At 34.8% G+C, this 26690-nt stretch overlaps 1 protein-coding gene across 20 annotated transcripts in view; it reads left to right on the top strand.

The window, feature by feature from the left end:
* SOX6 (SRY-box transcription factor 6) overlaps positions 1 to 26690 on the top strand; it is a 625241-nt gene that overhangs the window by 284506 nt on the left and 314045 nt on the right. For all 20 annotated transcript variants that reach the window (XR_008392936.1, XM_037150551.2, XM_053672994.1 and 17 more), the window contains one exon: positions 1031 to 1238. Coding sequence is in view for 19 of the 20 variants with exons in the window: in XM_037150551.2 (XP_037006446.1) it covers positions 1031 to 1238 (208 nt within the window). In the remaining variant the exon portion in view is untranslated. The remainder of the gene's footprint in view (positions 1 to 1030; positions 1239 to 26690) is intronic.

Raw genomic sequence — 26690 nt, 5'->3', positions numbered from 1 at the left:
AGAAGTATAGGAGCAGTTAAGATTTTCAAGCTTCTGATGAGAATCACAAAGGCTAGATACTTTATTTGTTTCATAAAAATTTTAGTGGGAGAGAGCCTACCCAGACACAGACACATAAGGCAAATGCTAGGCTACTGATGGGCTTCTGCCAGAGACTAGTTCCTTTCAACTCTCAGTTCTGATTTAGAGAGATATGCAAACATTTTCGTTGTATAAACTTTTAGGTGTCTTATTTTTAATCTAAGATTTGTTTTTCCTCCTTGCAGATGGATCCAATTCTTTTACCAGTTAGGTAACTTCTCCGTACTGTGAAGTAATTCATGTGCAAATGTTCCCGTAATAAACTTGTTCTTTTGGAAACAAACATAAACCCAAACCATTTTTAAATGCCCATGAAAAATATGTGTGATCATGTGCTCAAGTACCAATGATAGAAAGTAAGGAATAGAAAGAGGTTCTATAATTTTTGACAGATGTACAGCTAGAAAAAAAATGCTCCTTTCCAAACCCCAGCACACGAAAATATTTGGGTTAGTTAACTTTCTGGCATTGACTTAGATATTTTATGTATTTTCTGGTGAACAATTGACAGTGATTATCGAAGCCAATTTTTCTACTGGTTATAAATTCAAGAATGATGTTTTGTGATATATATTTTAAACTGTGGGAAGAACATTGCTAATAAAACTGCTAATTTAAAAAAACTTTGCCAATCTTAATAATTAATAATTGACACTGAACTGTTTTAAATGAAGGGTGTAAATGAGGAAGAAGTTGAAATGTCTATTTTAAAACTGTTTTTAAACCCCTTAGGCTGTTTTTTTCCTAATAAAATAACAGTTTGAATCTGCCATTTCATATTAGCTTCTCTGATAATTGCTTCTTTAATATTTAGTTTTTTAAAGCACAGATAGTTATATTTTATTTGTCCATCTACATATCACATACTGTAATTCTAAGTTTGGAATTTTCCAAATGATAAGCAAAGAGACAAGGATCCTAATGGCTTTATTTTATTTTGTTTTCCTAGGAGTCAGAGAATAATAAGTTATGTTCCCTATATTCCTTCCGAAATACCTCTACCTCACCACATAAGCCTGACGAAGGGAGTCGGGACCGCGAGATAATGACCAGTGTTACTTTTGGAACCCCAGAGCGCCGCAAAGGGAGCCTTGCCGATGTGGTGGACACACTGAAACAGAAGAAGCTTGAGGAAATGACTCGGACTGAACAAGAGGGTACGTTTGGACTTAACTGTTGAACTTTATTCTTTTAAAGATTTCAGGCCTTAAAAAATGTGGGATTTCAAGGGCCAGAGAAGAGCATAATTGGCATTAACTAAGAAAAAGTTATTCAGGGCTTACCATGGTGATGGCAGATTGTGATCCATTAAGAATGTTGAGGTAGCTCCATTTTTGTCAAACTTTGTGCATTTTTTTTTCATTCCTATGATAGCAAATCAAGGTTTTAAACTAACTGTAAGCCTTTCCCTGAAAAAGGTAGTACAAGAATGTTTTTAGCTGCAACTTTATTTTTAATTTTTGTCCCTTATTTCCTTTTTATGGGTAGTGTTTAATTATGAAAATATCAATTGCTTAAAAAGTAAGAAGAAAACCCAAAATAGTATATTGCTTCTCATTTTTATAAATATCATAAGCAGTAGTATTTTGCCTCCAAATATTGTAGACTTGAGATTTGAAGGTTTCTAAGACTGTTGGAGCTAAATGCTCAAGTGAGAAGCACTTTGACCCATGACATCTGTTCTGGTATCGCACCTCCACTGTCTCCACTCTCTCCACAAGAACCCACTCAGGTTCAAGTGTGTCCTGAAAGACAGATGAGATTCTTTAATGACATTTTCAACTAAATAAATCAAATCTAAGTGATTCCTAGAGTACGTGTGGCCCTTCATTTTTTATGTGCAGATTTTAGATTTTTAAAATGTAGGGTAATTAATGATTCTGGATTTATTACTAACATTATAAGTTAAACTTAAAACTCTGTGACACTGTGGGGAAATGGAGATTTGCTATAAGGGAATTTTTTATTTAACTTAATTTTATTCCTTCAAGGACCCAAAAGTTTAAACTTTCAGATTAAACTTTTCAGCCCATCAGCAATTTTTGTGGAAGTTTCTAAAATGTATTATGTACTTTTCTGTCTTACTGACCACATTATATAGCATACAATGTAAATATTATTTGATGACTTGGGGTCATGGTTCAGTAAACTATGAACTCCAATTCCAAACAATTAATGAGGATCTGTACAAGTTCTACAATCTCCCCAAGCCACAAAATTTTAAAGTGGACATGGTACCAATACCTGACTTGGTAACTTAAGCATTTTGAAAATTAACTATAATAATGACTATAAAGGTTTTTTTATGAGCTGCAAACTACATAAATTTGAGGTGTTATGATGATTATCATATTATAAATGTCAGTCATTTTACTATGCTATAATGTAATGATGTCCTCAGAGATCATTGTGATAATTAGGACTGTTTGGCTTTATGGCTATTTCTTTGCAGTTATGTAACCTTGGAGTTCTTGTGTCTGCTTGAGATAGACATTTTTCAGCATGTGTGTTTGTGTTGGTTTCCCCTCTTTAGATTGCAGGCTGCTACTTCTTGCTTAGTTGTGAATAATTTATAATTTTATCCTATTAATCTATAAATTATGAAATCAGATGATCATGACATGCTGGACTATATTGAAAATATGAACAAATATATCTTGGTGAGACTCCAGGTAATATGCATGGTCTTTAGTGCATGGAATCATGCTAACTCTTCTGACTGCTCAGACTTTATTTTCTGCATTATTGGCTATGTTCTAGAGTAATTGAGGCTGCCAGATCAATAATTTCTGAAAAGTGAGATTGCTAGATTACTTTTATGATTCACCAGAAAGATGGTTTTAGTTCTATAAGATAGTTCTCAAAATACGTTAGAGGGCTCTTTAGTATAAAAATAAAGAAATTAATTTCTGATGATTTTTTTGTCCAAATTACAAGGGAATTTAAAATAATTTTTCTCTTGTAAGTAATGGTTAGTTTTATACTCTTCCTTTTTCTCACAGTGTTATAGATTTGATGGAAGAGAGACATTTAGGGTATGAGACCTCCAATTTAAGAGTTGTTTATCACTGTATTCCCACTATTGAAGAATATCTTCTATGTACTTCACAAAATTTTGATTGTTTTATACAGTACATATATTTTAGGCATCAGAATTCAGGTGTTTTTAGTATATGTTAATGTATAAAATATAGTAAATACAAATATTAAAATATGATAATCATGCTCATCAAACTTACAGGTACCACAAATCTGGGAGAAACAGTGAATATAATATATGAAAGAAATAAAACAACAGGTAAACTGAAAACATGGACTTAAAATTAACCATCAAGATAAAATTTAATACATTGTATTGTCAAGTCCAGAGGTTGTGAACAAATCACCTAGCTTCTCAAGTGATTACTGAAGGAAATTCAAATAACAGGCACATTAATTTTTTAAAAAGCTGATGACTTTAAGGTGACAGAAAGTGCAGTGGAGTTAGCATGATGAATATTGCTAAAAATTTGCCACTACTATCTCAGTCAGCATTACTATAGTATGTAGCAAAGAGGTGGTAATTCCATTGAACTCCCTGATCAATAGAATGCATCTAAAATATTGTGTTGAGTTGAGAATTACCACACTTTACAAGAGACTCAAAGTATTCTCAGAGGGGAACCATTGACATGATAACAGATGCAAAATTATATAATGAGGAATGGTTGAAGGAACTAGTAATATTAACCCTGAAGAAAAGAAAATCAAGGATGACATGATGGTTGTCTCTAAAGATTAAAGTCATATGGAAGAGGGATTGAATTTATTCTATCTAATTCCCTGAAGAGAGAATGCAGATCAGTGATAAGAAGTTACAAAGAACCACAATATTGTGTATAATACAACCAACTATGGAATAGTTGTAGCTGTCCATGTTGCAAGATACTACTCTTTGGAGGATAATGAGTTGTCCTTGGAGGTATGCAACAATCTTTTTTTTCTGTTTAGCTTTTTAAAAAATTATTAACCTATTACAGATGTCCCCCATTCCTCCACCCTTTGTTCACCTCCACCAAGACCCCACCTCTCCTCCCTTGGCCTTTACCATGCTATTGTCTGTGTCTGTGGGCTATGCATATACATATTCTTTGGCTAATTTCTTCACCTTCTTTTATACAGTCCTGCCCCCACCTCCATTCCTCTGAGATCTTTCCATCTGTTCTATGTATCCATGCCTCTGGTTCTAGTTAGTTCATCAGTTTATTTTGTTTATTAGATTCCACATATAAGTGAGATCATATGGTATTTGTCATAATTGCATTTTAATAAGGCTATTGTAAAGGACAGAGAATTAGTTTTTTTCCAATGCTAGGGCTATTAATTTTTATGAACACCATGTTTATACAACATTCTGTAGTTCATAGTACACTTTTATAGCCCTATTCAACAACTGCATGCATCATGATTATTTTCTATAATTTTTTTATTTCTTATTTTGTGAAGTGCTATATTGGAACTGAGAGATTCTTACCTTCTAATTCCTGCCCCCCAACCCCCATGGATCCTTTTAATAAGTCTAGTTAAATTTACAGGTCCTTTCTTATTTTAAAAGCATAAAGTAAAATCCATGGAATTATAGAAAAAATGAATTATATTAAAATTTTAAACCTTAAATTTTGTGATATGGTATAAGGTACTACTTTACTAATGCATTAAACAATAAGAGCTAATGGAAGGACTAAAACACCATAATTTTGAAGCACTGATAAACATAAATGATGTTTTGAGATGTCTTCATCAAGTACAGTATCATAAAATGCATTGTGATTTGATTAGTTACAATGTCACAAATACTATGAGTGTTTTGTGGTTTGTTGCCTGCAACCATGATTAAAGGAAATATAAAATTTTGATTAAAGGTTAGTGAATTTATCTGAGTTCATAGAGCCTCCAAATTCTGTAGATGGATTCTTGGACTCTGTGGATCCTAGGTTAAGAACCTCTATGCTACATGATATGGGCCACTGATAGGGAATGAAACAGCCTCTAGCTTTAAAGAGTTTATATTCTAGTAAGAGATAGATATGTAAAAATGAACTATAATTAAGTATCTAATATGCGATAAGTTCCATGAGAACTCTATCAATAAAATGTTATAGGAGTTTACAAGCTAGACTGCACCTGCCTAGAAAGTCATGGCAAACTGCTTTAGAGAAATGGGTCTTACCCAGTCTTAGAGAGTGAAAGGATTTATATAGGAAGAAATAGAGGGGAGGTGCATTTCAGGCAGAGATCTTTAAGACACCCAACAGTGAAGGGTCTAATTAAAAGCAGTAGGAGAGTCTTGGTAGAGCGGAACTGTAAAAATAGCCAGTAAACAACAAACTCAATGACAGTAAGTACATTCTCATCAATAATTGCTTTAAAAATAAATGGAATCCTGGCTGGTTGTGGCTCAGTGGATTGAGCACTGGACTGTGAAGCAAAGGGTCATCTATTTGATTCCCAGTCAGGGCAAACACTTGGGTCACGGGCCAGGTCCACAGTGTAGGGCGTGTGAGGGGCAACCACACATTGCTGTTTCTCTCTCTCTCTTTTTCTCTCCTTCTCCCTCTTCCTAAAAGTAAATTAAATCTTTTAATTTTAAAAGATTTAAATCTTTTTAAAAAGGTAAACAGACTAAATTCTATACTTGAAATACATAGAGTGGCTTTAAAAGTAGATTTAAATCTTAAATCTTTTTAAAAAAGTAAACGGACTAAATTCTATACTTGAAATACATAGAGTGGCTGAATGGATTAGAAAAAGGAGGCCCATCTACATGCTGCCTACAATAGACTCAGTTTAGATGTAAAGACACAAAGAGACTGAAAGTGAAGGGACAGAAAAAGATATTCCATGCAAATCGAAACCAAAGGAAAGCTAGAATAGCTATCTTATTTCATTAAAAAATAGATTTTAAAACAAACTGTAGTAAGAGATAAAGATAAAAATTACATAATTATATAGAGGTCAATCTAACAAGAGAATACAATGTATAAATACATATGAACCCAATACAGGAGGACCTAATTATATAATTATTAGCAGATCTAAAGGGAGAAATAGGCAGCAATATAATAATATTAGGATATTTTAATACCCCACTTATATCAATGGATAGATCTTCCAGACAGAAAATCAATAAGGAAACAGCAGTCTTAAACAACATGTTAGATCATATGGACTTAACAGATATATACACAACTTCACATATGTTAGGCAATTAAAAAGTCTATAAAAGGGATCCATGGACAAAGTCAAAGGGGGGTAGGATTGAGGTTGGGAGGTGGAGTGGGGGTGGGTGGGGTGGAGGAAAGTGGTGGTGGGAAAATAAAGACTGTACTTGAACTATAATAAAATATTTTTAAAAGTCTTAATAAATAAATGTAAGAGGATTTAAATCATATCAAGCATCTTTTCCAACCACAATGCTATGAAATTTGAAATTAATTACATGAAGAAAACTGGAAAATTCACAAATATGTGGAGATTAAGCAACATGCTACTGAACATCCAAAGGGTCAACATCCAAAGGGTCAAAGAAGAGATCAAAAGAGAAATTAAGAAATATGCAAGACAAACAAAAATGAAAATATAACATACTGAAATTTGTGCAATGAAACTAAAGCAGTTCTAAAAGAGAAGTTCATAGTGATAAGTGCCAATCTCAAAAAACAAGAAAAGTTTCAAATAAACAACCTAACTTTACACCTCAAGGAACTAGAAAAAGAAAAAAAAAAAAGGAACCTAAAGTTGGAAGGGAGGAAATACCAAAGACTCTAGAGCAGTAAAAATAAAATAAAAACTTAAAAGACAACAGAGATGATCAGAAAAAATAAAAGGTGGTTGTTTGAAGGAATTAGCAACATTTACAAGCCTTTAGCTAGAATCAAGGAAAAAAGAGAGAGGACTTTAATAAAATAAAAACGAAACAGGGGATGTTGCAACTGATACCATAGAAATACAAAAGAGTACACAAGATTAATATGAACAAATATATGCCAACAAATTTGACAACCTAGAAGATATAGTAAATTTTCAAAAAGGTAAAACTTGCAAATACTGAATTATAATGAAACAGAAAATCTGAGCAGACTAATTACTAGTAGGGAAGTTGAATCATTAATTAAAATCTTCCAACAAACAAAAATCCAGGACCCAACAGCTTCACTAGTAAATTCTACTGAACATTACAATAACTATTAATCCTTCTCAAATTCTTCCAAAAAATAGAAGAGGCAGGAACTCTTTCAAACTCATTTAATGAGGCCAGCATTACCCTGACACCAAAACCAGACATAGATGCCACAAGAAAAGAAAATTTCAGGTCAATATTTCTAAAAAATGCAGCTATCTTCAACAAAATATTAGCAAAATGAATTCAACTACATTAAAAGGATCATACACCATGATTAGTTCAATTTATCCTAGGGTTGCAAGGATAGTTCAACATCAGCAAATCAATCAGCATAATATACCACATTAATAAAATAAAGAATAAAAATCATAACAATAATCTCAATAGATTTAGAAAAAAGCATTTTGTATATTCAACATCCATTTATGATTTAAAATTTTAAAAAGTACCCAATACTTTTATTATTATGTTGAGGTATAGAGGGAATATACATCAACATAATAAAGATCATATATGACAAGCCCATGGCTTATATTGTACTCAATAGTAAAAAGCTGAAAAAGCTTTCTTCTAAGATCAGGAAAAAGACAAAGGTGTGTGCCTTATTCAATACAGTATTGGAAGTCCTAGCCATAGCAATTAGGCAAGAAAAAGAATTGAAAGGTATCCAAGTAGGAAAGGAGGAAGTAAACTTACTATTTTCAGTAGATATGATATTGTTATGTATAGAAAATCCTAATGACTCCATCAAAAAACCTGTTGGAACTAATAAACAAATTCAGTAAAACTGGAGGATACAAAATCAATATACGAAAAACTTGTTGCATTTCTATATACTAATAAGGAACCATAGAAAGAAAAATAAACAATCTTATTTTTTTTATAATTGCATCAGAGAATAGAATACTTAGGAATAAATTTAACCAAGGATGTGAAAGACATATATGTAAACTATAAAACACTGAGGAAAGAAAGTGAAGAATATACAAATAAATGAAAATATACTTGTTCTTATCAATTAGAAGAGTCAGTATTCTTAAAATATTCATACGACCCAAAGCAATCTACAGATTCAATGGAATCCTTATCAAAAGTCCAATGGCATTCAAAAAAGTAGAACACATAATCCTAAGATTTGTATGGAATTCTAAAAATACTTTGAAAAGCCAAAGAAATCTTGAGAAAGAAGAACAAAGCTTGAGGCATCATGGTCCCTGATTTTAAACTATGTAACAAAGCTGTAATAATGAACACAGAATGGTATTGGCATGAAAATAGACACACAGATCAGTGAGAAAAAATACAGAGCCTTGAAAAACTCCCATGCATAGAAGGTCAATTAATTTTGACAAAGAAGCCAAGAATATGCTATAAGGAAAGAACAGTCTTTTTAGTATTAAATGGTGTTGGAAAAACTAGACATCTACATCCATAAGAATAAAACTCAACCGCTTGTCTTACACTATACAAAAAAGTTAACTTAAAATGAATTAAAGACAAATGTAAGACCTGATATCATAAAACTCCTAGAAGAAAACGTAGGTGGTAAGCTCTTAACATTAATTTAAGTGATGATATTGTAGATGTGACACCAAAAGAAAAAGCAACAAAAACAAAAACAAAAACTTCTTTTTTAGGAGAGGGGTGAGTGGAGGTGGATGAGGGTATAAGGGGGATAAATGATTATGGGAAAAAAAGCAAACCTAATCATTGAGACTATCTCATACTAAAAAGTTTTTGCATCACAGAGGAAACCATCAACAAAATTAGAAGGCAACTGATTGAAGGTAAGAAAATACTCATAAAGTATATATCTGATAAGGGGCTAATATCCAGAATTTGTAAAGGATTCATACAACTTAAAAGCAAAAATACCCCAAAACAATCTGAACAGATATTTTTCTAAAGAGGACATGGATAGCCAACAGTACGTGAACAGATGCTCAACATCATTAATTATAAGGGAAATACAAATTAAAACCACAGTGAGATATCACCTCACCCCTTTGAGAATGGCCATTATAAAAAAAATACAGGAAATTACAAGTGTTGGTGGGGATGTGGAGCAAAGGGAACTCTTGTGCACTGCTAGTGGGAATATAAACTGGTGCAACCACTATGGAAAATGGTATGGTGGTTCCTGAAAAAAATAAAAAGACTACCATAGGTCCATCAATTTCACTTCTGGGTGTTTATCCGGAAAAAAAAGAACAAAAGCACTAACTCAAAAAGATATATGTATCCCCATGTTTATCATTACAGCATTATTTATAAAAGCCAAAATATGGAAGCAACCTCAGTGTCCATGGACGATTGAATGGATAAAGAAGATGTGGTTATATATACAATGGAATATTAGCCATAAGGAAATTAAATCTATACCCTGACCAGTGTGGCTCAGCTTGTCAGGAGTTGTCCCATAAAGTAAAACGTTGCTGGTTCAATTCCTGGTCAGGGCACATGCATAGGTTGCGGGTTTGGTCCTAGGTCAGGTGTGTGTGAGAGGCAGCTGATTGATGTTTCTCTCTCACATCAATATTTCTCTCCCTCTCTTTCCCCCTCTCTTCCATCCTCTCTAAAAATAAATAAATTAATTTAAAAAGTGAAATCTTGCCATTTACAACAACATGGATGGACCTTAAGGGCATTATACTAACTGAAATACGTCAGAGAAAGACAAATATTGTTTGAACTTACTTATATGTGGAACCAAAAAAGAGAAAGAAAAAAAAGCTCATAGATACAGAGAACAGACTGGTGGGGAGTGGGAGAAATGAGTAAAGGGCTCAAAGGGTGAAAAGAAAAAATATATACATGTCCTTTAAGAAAACTATAAAAGTTATTAACATGAAACAACCTGGATAAATGGAGAGTTGTATTATATTTTGGATAGCAATATTTAATAACATAATAATGGTAAGGGATATAAGACTGAAAATGTAAGTTTTATTCAGATTATAGAAGCCCTTTAATTCCTGGTTAAGGAGTTTTAATTTTATATTGAAGTTTATGGAGGACTCATTGACTACTTTTTAGTTCAATAAGGTGATGGATTAGAACTTTTTCTGGGGACGGTTAATCTGGTAGAGCTGTGTAGGATATGTGGGAGCATGGAGAGACATTAAGGAGATTATTTCAGACCAGAGATAATGAGGACCTGGACTGAGGTGGCAGAAAAAAGAAAGGAAGAAGGGTGCATATGGAAGAGATATTAGGAGATAGAATTATAAGGACTTGGCATTTAAGTGAGGAGACCGAGAGAGAGAACTGGTTAGAAGGTAGATCAGAGTTTTTAAATGTGGGTGAATAAAAGGTGGTAAAACAGTTAATAGGAAAAGAACTATAAGAACATGTTTTGGACATGGGAGGAATGAAGATTTCTATTTTTAATTTTGAATTTGATTCCTAATTTTCATTATCTGCTTGGAGCAATAGAATAGAACAGTATAATGGGAGAACAGAAATAGTTGCAGAAAAGATCATTAAAAAGTTTCTGATACATTTCAGATTTTATAATAACTATATTTCAGGTCTAAGGAGATAAAATACTTCCACTGATATTAGCCTGGATTTGACCTTTTAAAACCCCAGGTCAACTATTCATTTGAGACATCTCATCCTGTGGGATGTGCAAGGGCTTCGAAATACATAACCCTTCTCTCCTTCACTTCTACTTCCGTGTTTGAAGGGCATACCTCGTGAGTGACAAGCCCATGTTGCTGACATAGTAAATAACCCTTCCTGAGTAATTGTTGCTCTGGAGAATGTTTCGACTCTCAAACTAAATATCCTCCCCCATCCCCCATCCCTCTTCCCTGAAATACAGGAACTGATCTATAAAAGTTTATTTATTTTGACCTATTTTAAAACAATATCTATATGATAAACAAAAATTCTTCACGTAGTAGTAGGAAAGTTATTGTCTTTCAGGTAGGTTCTTTGATCAATCAAATAACTCTCCAGTCTTTTATCTGCCATACCTTTAAGAAATGCCCCCTCCAAAGCAGTGTCTGCACTGGACTGCTCTTTGCACTGATGAACAAAGGGGCTGTGTCTGAAGTGCCTCCTCTGAGAAGGGGATTTGTGGGGAAATCAGCAGCATTTCTGTTTTCTTGTAAATTTAACCTTGATTTTTTTTTGGTCACAGAGGGATAGTCAGGTAGATAGATAGATAAATGCATAAATGCATGGATAAATGTATAGAATGAATGAATATCGGCATCTGCTTTTATAAACATTGTTTATATTGGTGGCTAAAGTGTGAAGAAAGACTTTGATTAATAGATTTAGGTTAAAATGCTTCCAAGATAAAAATCCTTCAGCTGTGATTAAATGATGAATTTTAGTTATCTTTGTGTCACCCATCTTGTTGCCAATGTAGCTGGGCTCTGGCATAAGCGACAGTTGTCAGAAAATGAATACTTTAAAAAGGACTTCTATATCTAAATACTTATATTTAATCAGAGAGTCCTTTGGCTTCTGAAAATAAGTTGTCTAATGAGAATTTCATTTGAGCAGCTGTGACTGAGGGGGTCAACAGGCATTGCCTAGGAGAATATGGCCCAGCTGGTTAAATCTGGTTGTTGTCGTGATTTAAATGGTCAAGTGCTGCTTGTAATCCAGGACCGTCTGTTTGTAAAGGGAATAGTGAGTGCTTCAGCATAATGTACAGCTGTTTTAATCTCTCTTTAATAATAGTGCTTCGGCTACTATCATGTCTTGTGTATCATACTACTAAGTATATGATCCTAGGCTGAGTGAACTGGTTTGGGTCAGGTTCTGGTGTCATGTGAGATTGCAAAAAAAGGGATACAGTGATATAAACCTTAACTCTGAGAAAATCAAACCTTCTTTCTGACTTTTTGACCCTTTTAAAAGATTTGCGTTTTAGGTAATAATTATGGTGAACAGGAGGGAATGATAAGGCCCATAGTTACATAGAAATTGTGGAAGAAGTGAGCTCTGTCTTCGATAGAGGCTGCAGACTTAATGGAAAGTATGCAGGGTTTAGGTACAGCTCCACAGGCTATCTGTGGTCAGAAATTAGAGCGTTCGTCCTGTGGAATCGTTTGCTTCAAGCTATCATGATAATGAAAGTATGTGGATTCATTTGACAGTGTATGTAGAGAGAGGACATGAACATTTGAGCTTTGGATTCCTGGTGGGATAGGCTTTCCAATGGATTATGCAGCTGTTACCCAGCACAAGAATGAACACGTGTTTATGTGTATATCTGATGGATTATTATCATTATTCACATCTCTAAACAATAATTTGTACTTCTGCATATATTTTCACTGAATTATGTTTAGTTTGCCAATATGTGGTTGTGTATTACTCATCTGATATCTTTGCTGTACTAAATGAGGGATGCGATATAGTTTAGACAATGGGAAAACTCCCTTTTGAAAGTCGTATGTTTTTGAGTGTGCTACATATGGGTCTGAATATAAGTCCTAATATTTAGCGAGTTGGTATAGCCTACTGATTAAAATGTGGGCTCTGGCGCTAGGCTGCCTACGTTTGAAACTCAGTCCAGCATTTGCCAGGTGGATGACACAGGGTCCCTCTCTGTGCCTCAGTTTTCTCAACCAAAACAATGAGGACATAATTATAGTGCTATCACGAGGATCAAGATTTAGTTAATGCAACTAAAATGTTCACAGCATTGCCAGAACATAGTAAGTGCCCAGCAAATACAGCTAACCTTATTTCCTAGCTGCATGACCTTGAACGAATGATTTGTTTTGTGTTTCAGTTTCCTCACTCTATAAAACTAGATGGATGGTACCTTGCAGAGTTGTGTGAGGATTTGAAATGTTATAGGTATATAACACATAGTTTCTATAATTGTAATTATTACCCTATTGCTGTTATAATCACTATTACTGTTATTATTTGGTGAAACATTTAAGAGAAATATTACAGAAAACATTGTGCACTACATACAGAATCATAGGAAGTATCCCATGGTGTTAGGGGATTTTAGCATTTGGCAGCAATGATGTTCTTGTTTTCTGGAAGAGCAATTTAGTTTAACTCTCCTCTCCAGCTTTTTGGAAAAGCTGATACTAAAATTTCCCCACTGGAAGCCAATCTCCCCTGCTGAGAAATATGCCAAATATGATGTTGTCTGTGAGAGAGGTTGGTAAAGCGTTGGATAAGGTTTTAAGAGCAATGTGTTAAGAGTAATGTGTTCCGTTAAAAAAATAATCTATTAAAAGCCCATTCTAAAACCAACAAAAAAGTAACATTCATACCATTACAAAGCATTAAAATGATCTTTTAAAACAAAATTTATGGATTTTAGGTTATTGCCACTTATGATTAAAGATTGTATTGGTGGAGTGTTGAGGGTATTCCAGATCCAGACCTTCCTTTATGTGTCTCATTCATGGAGAAATTGGGAAAAGTTTTGGATTTTTGCATAAGAAACACATTTAGTATTCATTATCATTTCATTTTAATTCTCCTTAAAATACACCTTTCCTCCCTGAGATATTTGTGTCCTTGGTCCTTTTTAAAAGAATTTGTATCATTTCCTTAGTAAATGCCAGATAGTTTAATAAACATATTTTATGAGAGTATGTACTATTAGAGATTAAAATGAGGAGGAAGAACTACTGGTTTTTGAATTATGCAGAAATTTTTTGGTATGTTTTTCTATTAAGTATATTACCTTTCTGATTTTTTGGAAACTGGCAATCCTCTCATACAACTTTACATAAGATAGAGATAATCACTCTAAGTCCTGTGAACTCTAGACATTCTGGACAAATCTCGGTTATTTCAATTTGCTGTTGTTTTGCAACTCCTATTTACACTGTCGGCAATATGCTGGGGGATTGAATCGTTTTCTTAACTTAATTTTGTGTGTCTCTGCCTTGAAAAGATGCTTCAAATTTCTTGGCCCATGTTCATCTTCACAGACTTAAACATTCTGTTCTTAAAGCTCTTTCTCTAAGAATGTTAACAGATGCAGACAATTGCTTCTGAATTTTCCCTCTTACTGACCTGGGAAGCAAGAAGGTGTTTTTGCACTATTTTGCTGTTTAGAAAGAGGATGAAGTTTTCTTCCCCTTTCTAAAGAGGTTTGATGAAGTAAGTCATATTCTCATATGATTTTTGAGCCTGTGGGGTTCGAGTGGATCATTAACATTTTGCATTTTTTCCCACTAAAATCTCATTAGATTAACTTCCTCAGAATTCATGCTCAGATTTTCAAAAGTAATAGGGGGGCAGTTTTTAGATCTATGTATTTTTATCTTATATAATATATATGGAAAATCCAATGAAAAAATGAAAAGAAAAGAAAGTGGTAAACTTAAATGTGTGTTTATTATATAATATTTGATATAAGGTATAAAAATAAAACATCCATGAAATTCATCATACAACTTAACAAAAATTACTAATACCATTGAATCTACCTATGTTTTACTCATCTGTCCAATCATTTGTTTTCTACCTAGATGTCACTACTGCCAAACCTTTGTGTTTATTTTCTTCCTTTTTTGTTTTAAAGCAGTTTTTTATATGTGCTTAATGTTATTTAGCTTTGTTTGTTTTAGAACTTTATTTAAATGGTATAATACTGTAACCTTCTGTGATTTGTGTTCTTATACTCATAATTATATTCTAAGGTCAATTTTGCTTTGTACGGCTCTAGTTTGTTTTCATTTTTGTATAATATTCCATATACTATCCCATGGAATGCTGCTCAGGAGTGTAGCTTTCTGTCTACTGTCCCTGGGCATTTGGATGATTTCCAGTTTTCTGCTAGTACAATGATGGTATGAACACTCTTGCACCTGTCTTCTGATACACATGTGTGTGAGTTTCTTCTCTAGGGTGTATTCCCAGTAATGGAATTGCTGTTGACAGATTTCTGTATTCTTTTTCCCCTCTGTTGGAAAATATTACACCAAGAAGTTGGTGTGTGTGTGTGTGTGTGTGTGTGTGTGTGTGTGTGTGTGTTATAATCCCTGAAAGGTCTAACTTAACTGTCTATATACCTTTTGGTTCCACCTTCCTCAAAATGTCTAGTATAGGTTTCTTTTTTATCATTGAACTTTTCAGAAGCTCACAAGAGCCTTTGATGTTCCCTTCACGGCAATTTTCCTTTTTCCTTTTGTTATAGCTTAATAGAATGTCTTCGGCCCTTCTTTCAACTGTGAGCATGAAAGTATTGTCATTCTCCTCCTGGACTATGATTACTAGGTTTGTTAGGAAACACACTCTTCTCCCTCATGATTCCCCTTTATTGGCATTTCCAGCTCAGCGTGGTTTTTGAATTGAAGTAATTCCTTATCTCTATATCATGTTCATACTGATTTTTTCTTAAATATCTTTTTTATATTCAAAGTGAACTAGCAAATCTTGTTGGTTATTACCACTGTTCTATCCAACATTTATATTGAAATAGATATATATTTAGCCAAAGAGCTGGTTTGTTACCTGTAAATCTTTACCTTTTCCTCATAACGTTTAATTTGAGAATCCTTTCAGATATTGGCCTTGATAAGATATACATTCTTGTCCTCACTCTGATAAACTCACTGGTTTGTACCTAATAATTTATTAATTAGTTAATTAATTGATTTTCTTTTTACTGGTTTCTTAATTTGGAAAATGAAGACATTGGTTTAGTATTAAAGAGCAAGTTCTAAAATTCTATGCTGTTTTGATTTTCCTTTAGAGTTTGTATCTAAATTTTGACATCCACTATTAGTAGTTTTCTTTTTCAAACTGTTTTCAGACTAAACAAGTCACCTGAATAAATGTCATGAGTCATTTTCTTTTATTATGCTTGAACTTGTCCTTTAATATTTTCAATCTTTTTTTCTGATATTAGAAGTTTTATGATGATAGAGATAAAAGCTGCCACCTATTTTTTATGTCTAAAAAAGTTATTGTCCAGTGAAGTACTTGTAGACAAATCCACAGATAACTGGCTCAGAGAGTACTGGTTATGGTTTGAGAAACCAACAGACAGAGGGGCATATTACTAGGGTGCCATGTTCCAGAAGAAGGTAAAGGTCAATAATTCTAGCTTTTGGCTGGGATGTTGTAAAGGGGTTTGGGGCCTGAGAGGGAATTCATGGCCATAATGAACAGTCATGTGAGGCTTTGGTTTAATGTTGAATAATTGTGACACTTAGACCTATCAAAGCTTTCTTGTGGTTTAAGTGTAACTGAGGAACCATCACTGAGGTATGTACTCTCAGAATGAAACCATAGAATATAGGCCATTCACTAGCACTGGGAGTTCAGAAGTTAGAGGCCTCTGGACTTTCCAAATTGCTCTCAAATAATGAATTGAAAAATGAGTACATACAAATAGATAACTAGAAAAAATTGAGGATATCATGAGCAAAATTGAAAAATGTGACAAAGTATTGAGTTACTTGCAACAAGGAACATGGTAGTGGCAACAGAGGCTAATATATGATTTTTGAATGAAGGCCACCATAGTCAAAGGGCAGTTTTTAGAGCGTCTGACAAACTGGGCTCACTAGATGCCATCCCCTCCAGAGTGCAGTAATCGGTTTAACAGGAGCTTTCTCCCAGATCCCTCAGAAATGCCTTTTATCTTTTACTCTTTGCTCATGTTGTAGGCTGAGCAGAGATGGGAAATTTGAGAATTGATAGATATGCAGCACATTGTTTTGCAGCTATTTCTCTTTGTTTTCAGATAGAAGAGGGAGACTGGAGGAAACTACCTGATGTAAAAAGTCCTAAAAATTATTCTTTGGCCTTTCTGAAAATATTTTAGGGTATCACATATAGCAAAAATATCATTTTGGAATGTATAGGACAGTAGTAAATTAGTGTTGTTTGCTTATACATATTGTTGTCAAACTCATGTGTCTAAAAGCTAAGGTATTAATTTTATTTCTCCATTATTCATTTTAACTTAACTCTTAACCACCATTTTAACTAATAGCAGAATATCTGGTCTCACTTCTGGTAAACTCAGTAACTTCAGGATCTGACTTCAGTCAGTTAGATGTATGTCCCCTCCACTTCTTCATGGTGTGATCTGACATTCAGAGGGTGTAGGCATTTTACTGGCATCAGAGCATTGGTATCTGGCCAATGATCATCAATCTCTATTATGCTTGGAATAAAATTCAGTGCTTAAAACAAACAGCATACTCTGGCTTTCAAGGCCCATCTTATATTACCTGCCCCTTTTCTCAGGCCATTCTAGCTAGATACACTGTCCTTTCCAAACCTCCCCGCCCCCCACCCCAGCATATTTTGGTTTCTTTTTACTCGTTTTTTCCTGTATATAGAATTATTTTTCTTTAGATCTATGTATACTGGCTCTATCTTATCATTCAGATCTCAGCTTAATTATCACTTCCTCAGAGAAGCCTTACTTAACCTCTAAATCTGAAATAGACTCCGGTTATTCTTTAACATATTTCTCTATTTCATTTTCACCTTAGCATTTCTCACTACTTGGTATGCTGTTATTCATTTGTCTTCTTCATTGTCTGTCTCACTCCACTAAAGGGGGCAAGTTAAGGACAGCAGAGGCCCTCTCTGATTTGTCCACTGCTGTATTCCCAGTACCTAGTAATGGCTGGGCCCTAAAACCCTTATTAAATGTTTGTTGATTGAGAACTTCCAGCCAAGATGGAGTCATAGGTGGAAATACTGTACCTCTTTGCACAACCAAGTTTAAAGACAACAAATATTTAGTAATGAGAATGCAACCAAAACAGACAGAAAATTGAACTGTACCAAAGTCCGACAACAACAAACCATTCAGCCAGACCAATAAACCAGGCAAAGGAGTGAGCGGTGAGACAGAACATGCAAACCAGGGCCCCAGCAATGGCAATTAAAGGTTAAAAGTACTAATTGGAAAAAGTTTCAGGGGTCAAGGTGCTGGGAGAGGCTCCCATGCTCCCAGAGAGTTCTTGGAGAGGCCCACAGGGTCCTGGAGGGTGCACAAGCTCACACATCCGGGAACCAGCACCAGAAGGGCCCGATTTGCTTGTGGGAAGCTGAAGAGGGGACCGAAATCCAAGAGAGAGTGGAAGAAATGCCACTGCCCCTCTCTGATCCCACCCCCACATACAGTGTCACAACCTAGTGACCCAGGTTGCCCCGCCCTAGTGAACACCTAAGGCTCCGCACCTCAAACATAACAGGCATAAACAGACCAAAATATTATGGCTAAAGAAGAAGAACAGCTCAAAGCCCCAGAGCCAATACTTCTAAGCGACCAAGAGATAGCCAATTTATCCGATGCACAGTTCAAAACACTGGTGATCAGGATGCACAGAACTGGTTGATTTTAGTCACAAGTTAGATGAAAAAATGCAGACTACACTGAGTGAAATGAAGGAAAATGCACAGGGAACCAATAGAGCTGGGAACGAAACTGGGACTAAAATCAATTGAGTGGACCTGAAGGAAGAAATAAATGACCAAATAGAAAAGAATGAAGAAACAAGAATTCAAAAAATGAGGAGAGGCTTAGGAACCTCCAGGATATCTTTAAACATTCCAACATCAGAATTATAGGGGTACCAGAAGGGGGAAAGAACAGCCACGAGTGGAAAACTTATTTGAACAAATAATAAAGGAGAACTTCCCCAATCTGGCAAAGGAAGTAGACTTCCAAGAAGTCCAGGAAGCTCAGAGAGACCCAAAGAAGTTGGACCCAAGAAGAAACACACCAAGGCACATCATAATTACATTAGCCAAGATTAAAATGAAGGAGAGAATTCTAGAAGCAACAGGAGATAAGGGGACAATCATCTACAAAGGAGTTCCCACCAGACTGTCAACTGATTTCTCAAAAGAGACCTTACAGGCAAGAAGGGGCTGGAAAGAAGTATTCCAAGACATGAAAGGCAAGGACCTACATCCAAGATTGCTCCATTCAGCAAAGCTTTTATTTAGAATGGGAGGGCAGATAAAGTGCTTCTCAGATAAGGTCAAGTTCAAGGAGTTCATCATCACCAAGCCCTTATTATATGAAATGTTAAAGGGACTTATCTAAGAAAAAGAAGATAAAAATTATGAACAGTGAAAGGACAGCAAACCCAGTTATTAACAACCACACCTAAAACAAAAGCAATCTAAAGGGACAGCTAGATCAGGAGCGGAACCATAGAAATGGAGATCACATGGAGGGTTAGCAATAGGGGAATAGGAGAAGGAGAAGGGGGTAGAAGGAACAGAGAATAAGTAGCATAGATGGTAGGTAGAAAATAGACAGGGGAGGGCAAGAATAGTATGGGAAATGTAGAATCTAAAGAACTTGTGATACATGGCCATAAACCAAAGGGGGGGGTGATGGGGGAGGGAGTGTGCCAGGTGGAGGAGAATGAAGGGGGGGAATGGGACAACTAACTGTAGAGACATAATCAATAAAATATAAAAAAGTGTTTGTTGATTAAATGAATGAGTAAAAATTGTTACCTAAATAATCTGGAATGGTAACTCTTGTTTTTATTTCTGTCTCTCTTGTCTTTGTATTTATTGATTTTTTCTCCCCATACTCTATTAGGCTTCTCTTAACCATATCTTTTTCTTTAATAATATTAGAGGTCATTTGTAGGAATTCAAAATAATTTTTCCTTTCTTGGCCTTTCATTCTCTATATTGGTGCACATAACCTATTTACAAGTCAGCTGCCAAGGGGAATGTGATTCTAGATAGAATTTTATTTTTTATTTTCTGCTAAATTAGATATACACTTACTAACTACTCTGAAAATACAACCTTTCAGTTCTCAGTTTATCATAATTGTATGCAGATATGTAACCCTTTCGATGAAGTTGCATAAGTGAATAAAGCTTTTATATATACCCTAATTGTTCGAACTGTTGTGAAAATGGAGAGCCACTGCCTCTCACTCTGTGTGGCTACTTCACCCTTTACTTGCTGTGTAGTCAGCAGTATCTTCAGAGATTAGGGAGATTCATTCTTGGTTCATTAGGAAACTAACTTCTCCGATGTTTGTCTAGCTAAATTTTTTTTTATAGCAGTAATGCTTATTCATCATCCTCCACATCTGCTGTACTTTTGTTTTCTTTGACATGAATATAGCTTGGACATTTGTTAGTCATGTTAGAGCCACTACACATTATTAGAATTTGGTTCATGGTGTAAACTTTCCCCAGTGAGTGCTCAGATCAAGAAACTTGAAGATATAACAATGTCACAACGAGGTTTCTTATCTAAAGAGTCAGCACTGTGTTGAAGTTGAATCAGTCCAATGCACTTCATGTGCCATCATCATTGTCCCACCTAGAATAATCTCGTATCTCCCATTATTTATCTAAATTTCCCATCTGTTTTCTTATATACTAAAGCCAGATCATATCTGATCTTCTACTAATTACTTATATCTCATAATTTCTTCCTGTTGTAAAATTTGTGGAATCTAAAAAAAGTCAAATTCAAAAGTTGTCAGGTGTGGGGGGGGGGTGGGAGAGATAGGGAGAGGTTAATAAAAGGTACACAAACTCTCAGCTCTAAGGTGAATAAGATGGAGGAGCTAATGTATGACCTGGTGACTATAGTGGACTACAGTGTTCTGTAGTGTATAACTGAAGTTTACTAAGATTAATATGAATCTTAGAAGAGTACAACTTCAGTATTCTTAAAGTCCTTTCCACAAAAAGGAGTAAATAGGTGAGGAGATGGATGTATTGATTAACTTGATGAGAGGAATCCTTTTATAATGTATCTTTATCAAATCATCCTTTTGTATACATTAAATATCTTACAATTATGTCAAGTATACCCAAATAAAGCTGAAAAACATTCCATTTATCAATATATTATAACCAATTATAATTTTTGCTACTTTAAAAACTGAGATAATTATAGATTCACATGCAGTCGTAAAAAATAATACAGAGGGATCCAGTGTGTACTTTGTCCTTTTTCCCCCAGTGGTCACATTTTGCAAAAACACATCACAATCAGGTTATTGACAATGATACAATCCATTCATACTTCTCCAGTTATAATTGTACTTAGTTGTGTAGGGATGTGTATATTAAGTTCTACACAATGCTATCACCTGTAAATCACCTGTGTAAGTCAATTTTCTACCACTGCAATCAAGATACAGAACAGTTTCAATATCGCAGGGATCCCCGTATCGTAGGGTGCTTATGGGAGGCAACTGATTGGTGTTTCTCTCATATCAATGCTTCTCTCTCTCCCTCTTTCTGTCTCTACCCTATTTCCTCTCTCTAAAATCAATAGCTATATTTTAAAAAGAGGTTCAAATCTTTGTGTTCTCTTTAAGAACACTTGTAAACAATCAGAACAGGAACAGAATCATAGATATGGAGATCATTAGCTGGGAGAAGGAGGGGTGAGAATGGGGAAAAGGTACAGGGATTAAGAAGTATAATTGGTAGGTACAAAACAGACAGGGGGATGTTAAGAATAGCATAGGAAATGGAGAAGCCAAAGAACTTATATTCATGACCCATGGACATGAATTAAGCTGGGGGATTGCTGAAGGGAAGGGGGGTACTGGGTGGAAAGGAGCAAATGGCAAAGAATTGGGACAACCGTAATAGCATAATCAATAAAATATACTCTAAAAATAAATTAAATTAGAAATTTTAAAAAATCTTGTGAAACTGCCCATGCCATCAAGTACGTGCATATCTGAAAAGCCACCAACTAGCTGAAGGCCAAACAGTGGGGCTGGTGGCCCCAAAAGAGTGCTGAATTTTTACTGCACACACTTAAAAATGCAGTCAGTAGTGCTGGACTTAGGGACGTACATGTAGATTCTCTGGCCGTTGAGCACGTTCAGGTGAACAAGGCTCCCAAGATGCAGCGCAGAACTTACAGAGCTCATGGGCGGATGAACCCACACATGGGCTCTCCGTGCCACACTGACAGGATCTGCACTGAAGAAGAGCAGATTGTGACTAAACCAGGAGAGGAGGTTGCACTGAAGAAAAACAAAATAAAATAAAACAAACAAAGAAAATAATCAAACAAAAGAAAACCCCAAAGAAACAAAAACTTATGTCCTGGGAGTAAATTAAGCATAAAATAAACAGCAGTAAAAATCAATGTGATTTCATGAAGAAAAACGAATTTCAGGACTACATTAGTGGTTTAGTGACTAGTTAGGGGAATGGGGTTAAGGGCTCAGGTAAGGGAAGAGAAGCTAATGAGAGAAAGAAGAAAAGTTATGGTGTGGTTTCAGATGTAGTCACCTAGATTCAGATTGTTTTTTTTAGTTTTTGTACCTTGATCAAAGGTTTTTCACTCAAGTCATGCATGTGATCCCTTATCAGAGGGTGCTTAATAGATATTATTGGATAAGGAACCAAATTAATACAGGAAACAAAGGCCATGGTATTTGGACTTAAGAGTACCATTTAATTGCCGAAGAAAAAACTTGACTTCTTGTTAGACATGTAGATCTAGAAGTGTTGAGGTGGCCTGGGCCTAAGTGAATTTCCTAGTTGTTTAGGTGAACAGCCTCAGGTTTCTCTGGTGATGATGAACTTTCGTTTTTGTTAGCCCCACTTGCTCTGCCATTCCTGCTGTTTTGCAACAGGGCTTAAAAGTGCTTTAAGTGCTTGTGACCGTGGTAATGAATGAAAATGTCTTTCCAGCACTGAGAGGATTGCATTAGACTGAATAGTCACCTCACTTGTAAAAGCACTATTAGAGAGGGGCAGCTGTAAGTAAGGATAACGATTTGTGTCCACTGCTTATTTACTGAAAATTGTCAATGTATTATTTATTGAGAGCTCTCCAGACAGTGCTTGTCAGAATGAAAATGTCAGCTCTGAGCAAAATGTTATAATACATAATAAAAATGCTAGGTACGCATTTTAGGGAGACAACTAATTAGACCTGCTTTTTCTTAAGGAAGGGGCAGTAAAAATGTCTAATAGTGTGGATTTTCTCTGTTTGTGTCAGTCCTTTCGTGTTCCCACTGCTCGGCGCAGTATTTGTCTTAGAAACTTCCCATGCCTGAGAAATTATGTGAGCAACTTTGCATGGTTGCCGTTAGACACCCCGAGCAGTGAGGAGGCTTGCTGGTGGAGGAAGGGCCCGGCTCGCCATCCCACAGTGAGCAGCTGCCCTCACCTCCGTGTCTCGTCTGAAATTATATGTCACTTCCTCCCTGAGCAGTGCTCATGGAAAACTGCCTCCAGTGTAAACAACATAAAATTATTAAGCTTATTCCTCAGCCGTGCTAATTAACCCCAAACAAATTTCACATTAAGGAAACAGAATTCAATCAATGTAAATGTTATTGCTGTGTATTACTGTAAGCAATAATATAGTGGCTAAAATAATTAATTATTTTGGAGGTTTTTAAAAGAAAGTATTCTTTTTTATGGTGTCGCAAAATATTTTGTGCATTTTTTCTGTCTTTCTTCAGTCTTTCCTGGCATAGAATTTAAAAGACCTGCCTGGTAAAGCATGGGTAATATGCAGTTGTTTTTTTTACAGGAAGAGAAAAATGTATTTTGGAGTGCTTCAGGTTTACCTAGTCTAGTATGTTTTCACTGGCAGAGCCTAGGCTGATTTCGTCTCCCCCTACCTATTGTAGTCCACCACTCATTGTGGCAGTTTCCTATCCTTTATGCTACCAGTCTTAAATATAAAAAGTGATGATGGTGGTATTAGTGGTGATTTTTTTAAAAGGGTGGTTAAATACAATCTATTTTTGAGGGGAGAAAAATAAAATATCATTTAGTTTTGGGAAACAATTTTTTAAAAAATCTAGGCTTACATAGGAAGTCATATTATCCTCTTGAAGATAATTTTCTTACATTTTTTACAACAACCAGATTTCTAAACAATTGCTTGGTTGTGCCTGTGTTAACTTTGAATAAAATTTATTGTTATTGTCTTCATCATTCTCAAAGACCTTTGAAGACATGAAGTGCAGAAGCCAGATGACATGTTATTTTGTTTTTCATGCTATAAAATGCACATTTGATTAATACAGAATTATTTATCAGAGATAGCACAGTCTATGATATATAGGACACAAATCAAATATGATTTGTATGATTATTCTGAGATATAATAACCCTTTAATCAATATACACTAGCAAGTGTTAAATTAACTTTAGAATGTAATTTAACAAAATGAGTCACATAATAAAACTAAAGGTTGCTTTTAGATTTAACATAAACCACTTCATTGTAATTTTACCATCTTCTAGCAAATAGCAAACTCCTCTGCTCCCAATTAGTTCAGAATCCTATTTCATGGCTACTCTGAATTCTTTCCTCTTCTCTGTTAAAACTTCATCTTCATCTTGGTGGAAGTATTGAGTCTTTTCATGACAACTTAAATACCTAACAAGCTGGTTGCTACTAAATATTTACAGTGATGTCAAAACTAGTAACAAGAACATGTGTTCCAAGGAATAGCTGGAGCCTGCTACTAAAAAAATAAAAATTAAAAATATCAATTTTTATAATATAGTTGAGAATAAATTAAAATCTTATATAAAGACTGTTTTAAAATAACATCTGAGTATACCATTTTTTTAAAATTATATATTTGGTTTCAACTGACTTGTTCCAAATGATTGCATATATTTTGATTTATTTCTTTTGTTTCTATAGTCAGAGAGATATTTTCCTTTTGATGTCTTTGGACATTTATTCTTAACTTTCCAAATAGAAAATAACTTTAGATTTTATTTATTTGTATACATAAGAAGCTGATAATGTACCAAAGATTATCAGACTGTATGTTCAATAAATTTAAAAATCACACAAAATTTAGACAATAAAGACTTTGTATTGAACATTTCTATACATTTTATATGTTTATGTCTCTAAATATATTTAAAGCAAAAGCTTTAAATGATATGCATGCTATAGCAAAGAATACAGGATGGTTAAATCTGATAACTGACGCTTGGTTTGCCCTCTGGTAACCCCACTTTTAGGTTTGCCCACTAAGAAAATACAGGGTGGGGAAAAAGTAGATTTATGTTGCTCACATAGAAAATAATAGAATAATTAACAAATTACAATACAGGAATAAACTCTGTGCTTTGTGTATGCAGAGTTGCGAACCTATTTTTGCCCTCTCCACGTTAAACTGTGTAATTTCTGTGATTAATATTCCTGGGTTTTAAAGTTAACTATAGTACCAAACCAAAAAATGCAATAAGAATCTAAAATAAGGGTTTTAGTTACAAGGACATGTATTGTTATATTTTAAAATGAGATGCAAAGGGTTCACATATAGTACTTTATCTTTTTTAAGACTATAATTGACAAACTGCAGTAATCACTCTTTTATGTATTCTTCTCCCTATACTGAATTCACTTAAAAAATATGAAAGTAAAAAAGGTAAAAAGAGAATCCAGAATTTTGAAATCCAGTGGTCCTGAAGTGATGGGAAAATAGCCAAGGTGTCACAGCTAATTTCTGACCATGTTTTATGAGTTCTGCTGTTCCTTATTCCCACTGTCAGCCTGGGAATCCCTGAGGCTGTGCAAACTGGCCAAACATCACTCAATCCCAGTTTTATATCCCCTTTTAATAATGTTGAGTCTATTCTGTCCAACTTTGATTCAGAGAACCTGCTTGTCTTGAAAAAGTGATATATTTAATCAGTGACTCTGTCTCCAGCATAGCTCCCACTGCGTGTGACTAGAGCTGAGAGCAGTGCAGTGGTCTGTCACTTCTGTTTGAATGGGTAATGTGGAGCCCGTCAGCTGAAAAGACAGGAGCTGGAACTGCTTGTTAGGACACATGATCAAAAGCCACTCTCTGCTTTCTGCCAATCAAACCTCATGTCGTCTTGTGGGGCAGACATTAAATAGATTTTTCTTTCTGCCTTACACTGTGGGCATTTTGCCAGTTTGACATGTGAACTGTTACAAAAGATGGCAGAGTTTCGACCGCTTGCTGACTGCTTTAAAATATTACTGAACACTTGTTGTCAAAATGAAATATTCATATTATGATAAATTCTTTGAAGTGTGATTTGGTACCTTTATCTTGTAATTAGTGGATTTTTTTTCTGGGATAGAAGAAACAATAGACAAATGCTTCTTGGGTAAAAGTAAGAGAGACAAAACCCTGTAAATCGATCCACTTGCAAAGCCAGTGCAACCGTATGGCAGTTTGAATAAGATGATAATTACTTTGTGAAAATAACATTAGTGAATTAAATGTTATTTTGCATTGTCTCTCCTCTGCTTTAAAAATTATTTACTTCTTTTAAGTCAGGATAAATGAGTGGTTTTAGTATTATATTTTAGCCAAAACCATCAAAAACTACATTTTGAAATTTAATTCAGGATCTTACTCCCTTTGCTTAATGAGAAGATGGACAAATTTCTAAATCATAATACAAACTCTGATTTGCAGCTGCTCAAATGGGTAATTTTACTCTGCTTTTTCTTTTCCTCATTCTCTGAAGAATCCCCTTATATCACCACCTCA

Source organism: Artibeus jamaicensis, unplaced genomic scaffold (assembly GCF_021234435.1).
Source record: "Artibeus jamaicensis isolate MK-2021 breed Jamaican fruit bat unplaced genomic scaffold, CSHL_Jam_final contig_797, whole genome shotgun sequence".
NCBI classification, from domain to species: Eukaryota; Metazoa; Chordata; class Mammalia; order Chiroptera; family Phyllostomidae; genus Artibeus; species Artibeus jamaicensis.
This window is presented reverse-complemented; position numbering and strand designations above follow the sequence as displayed.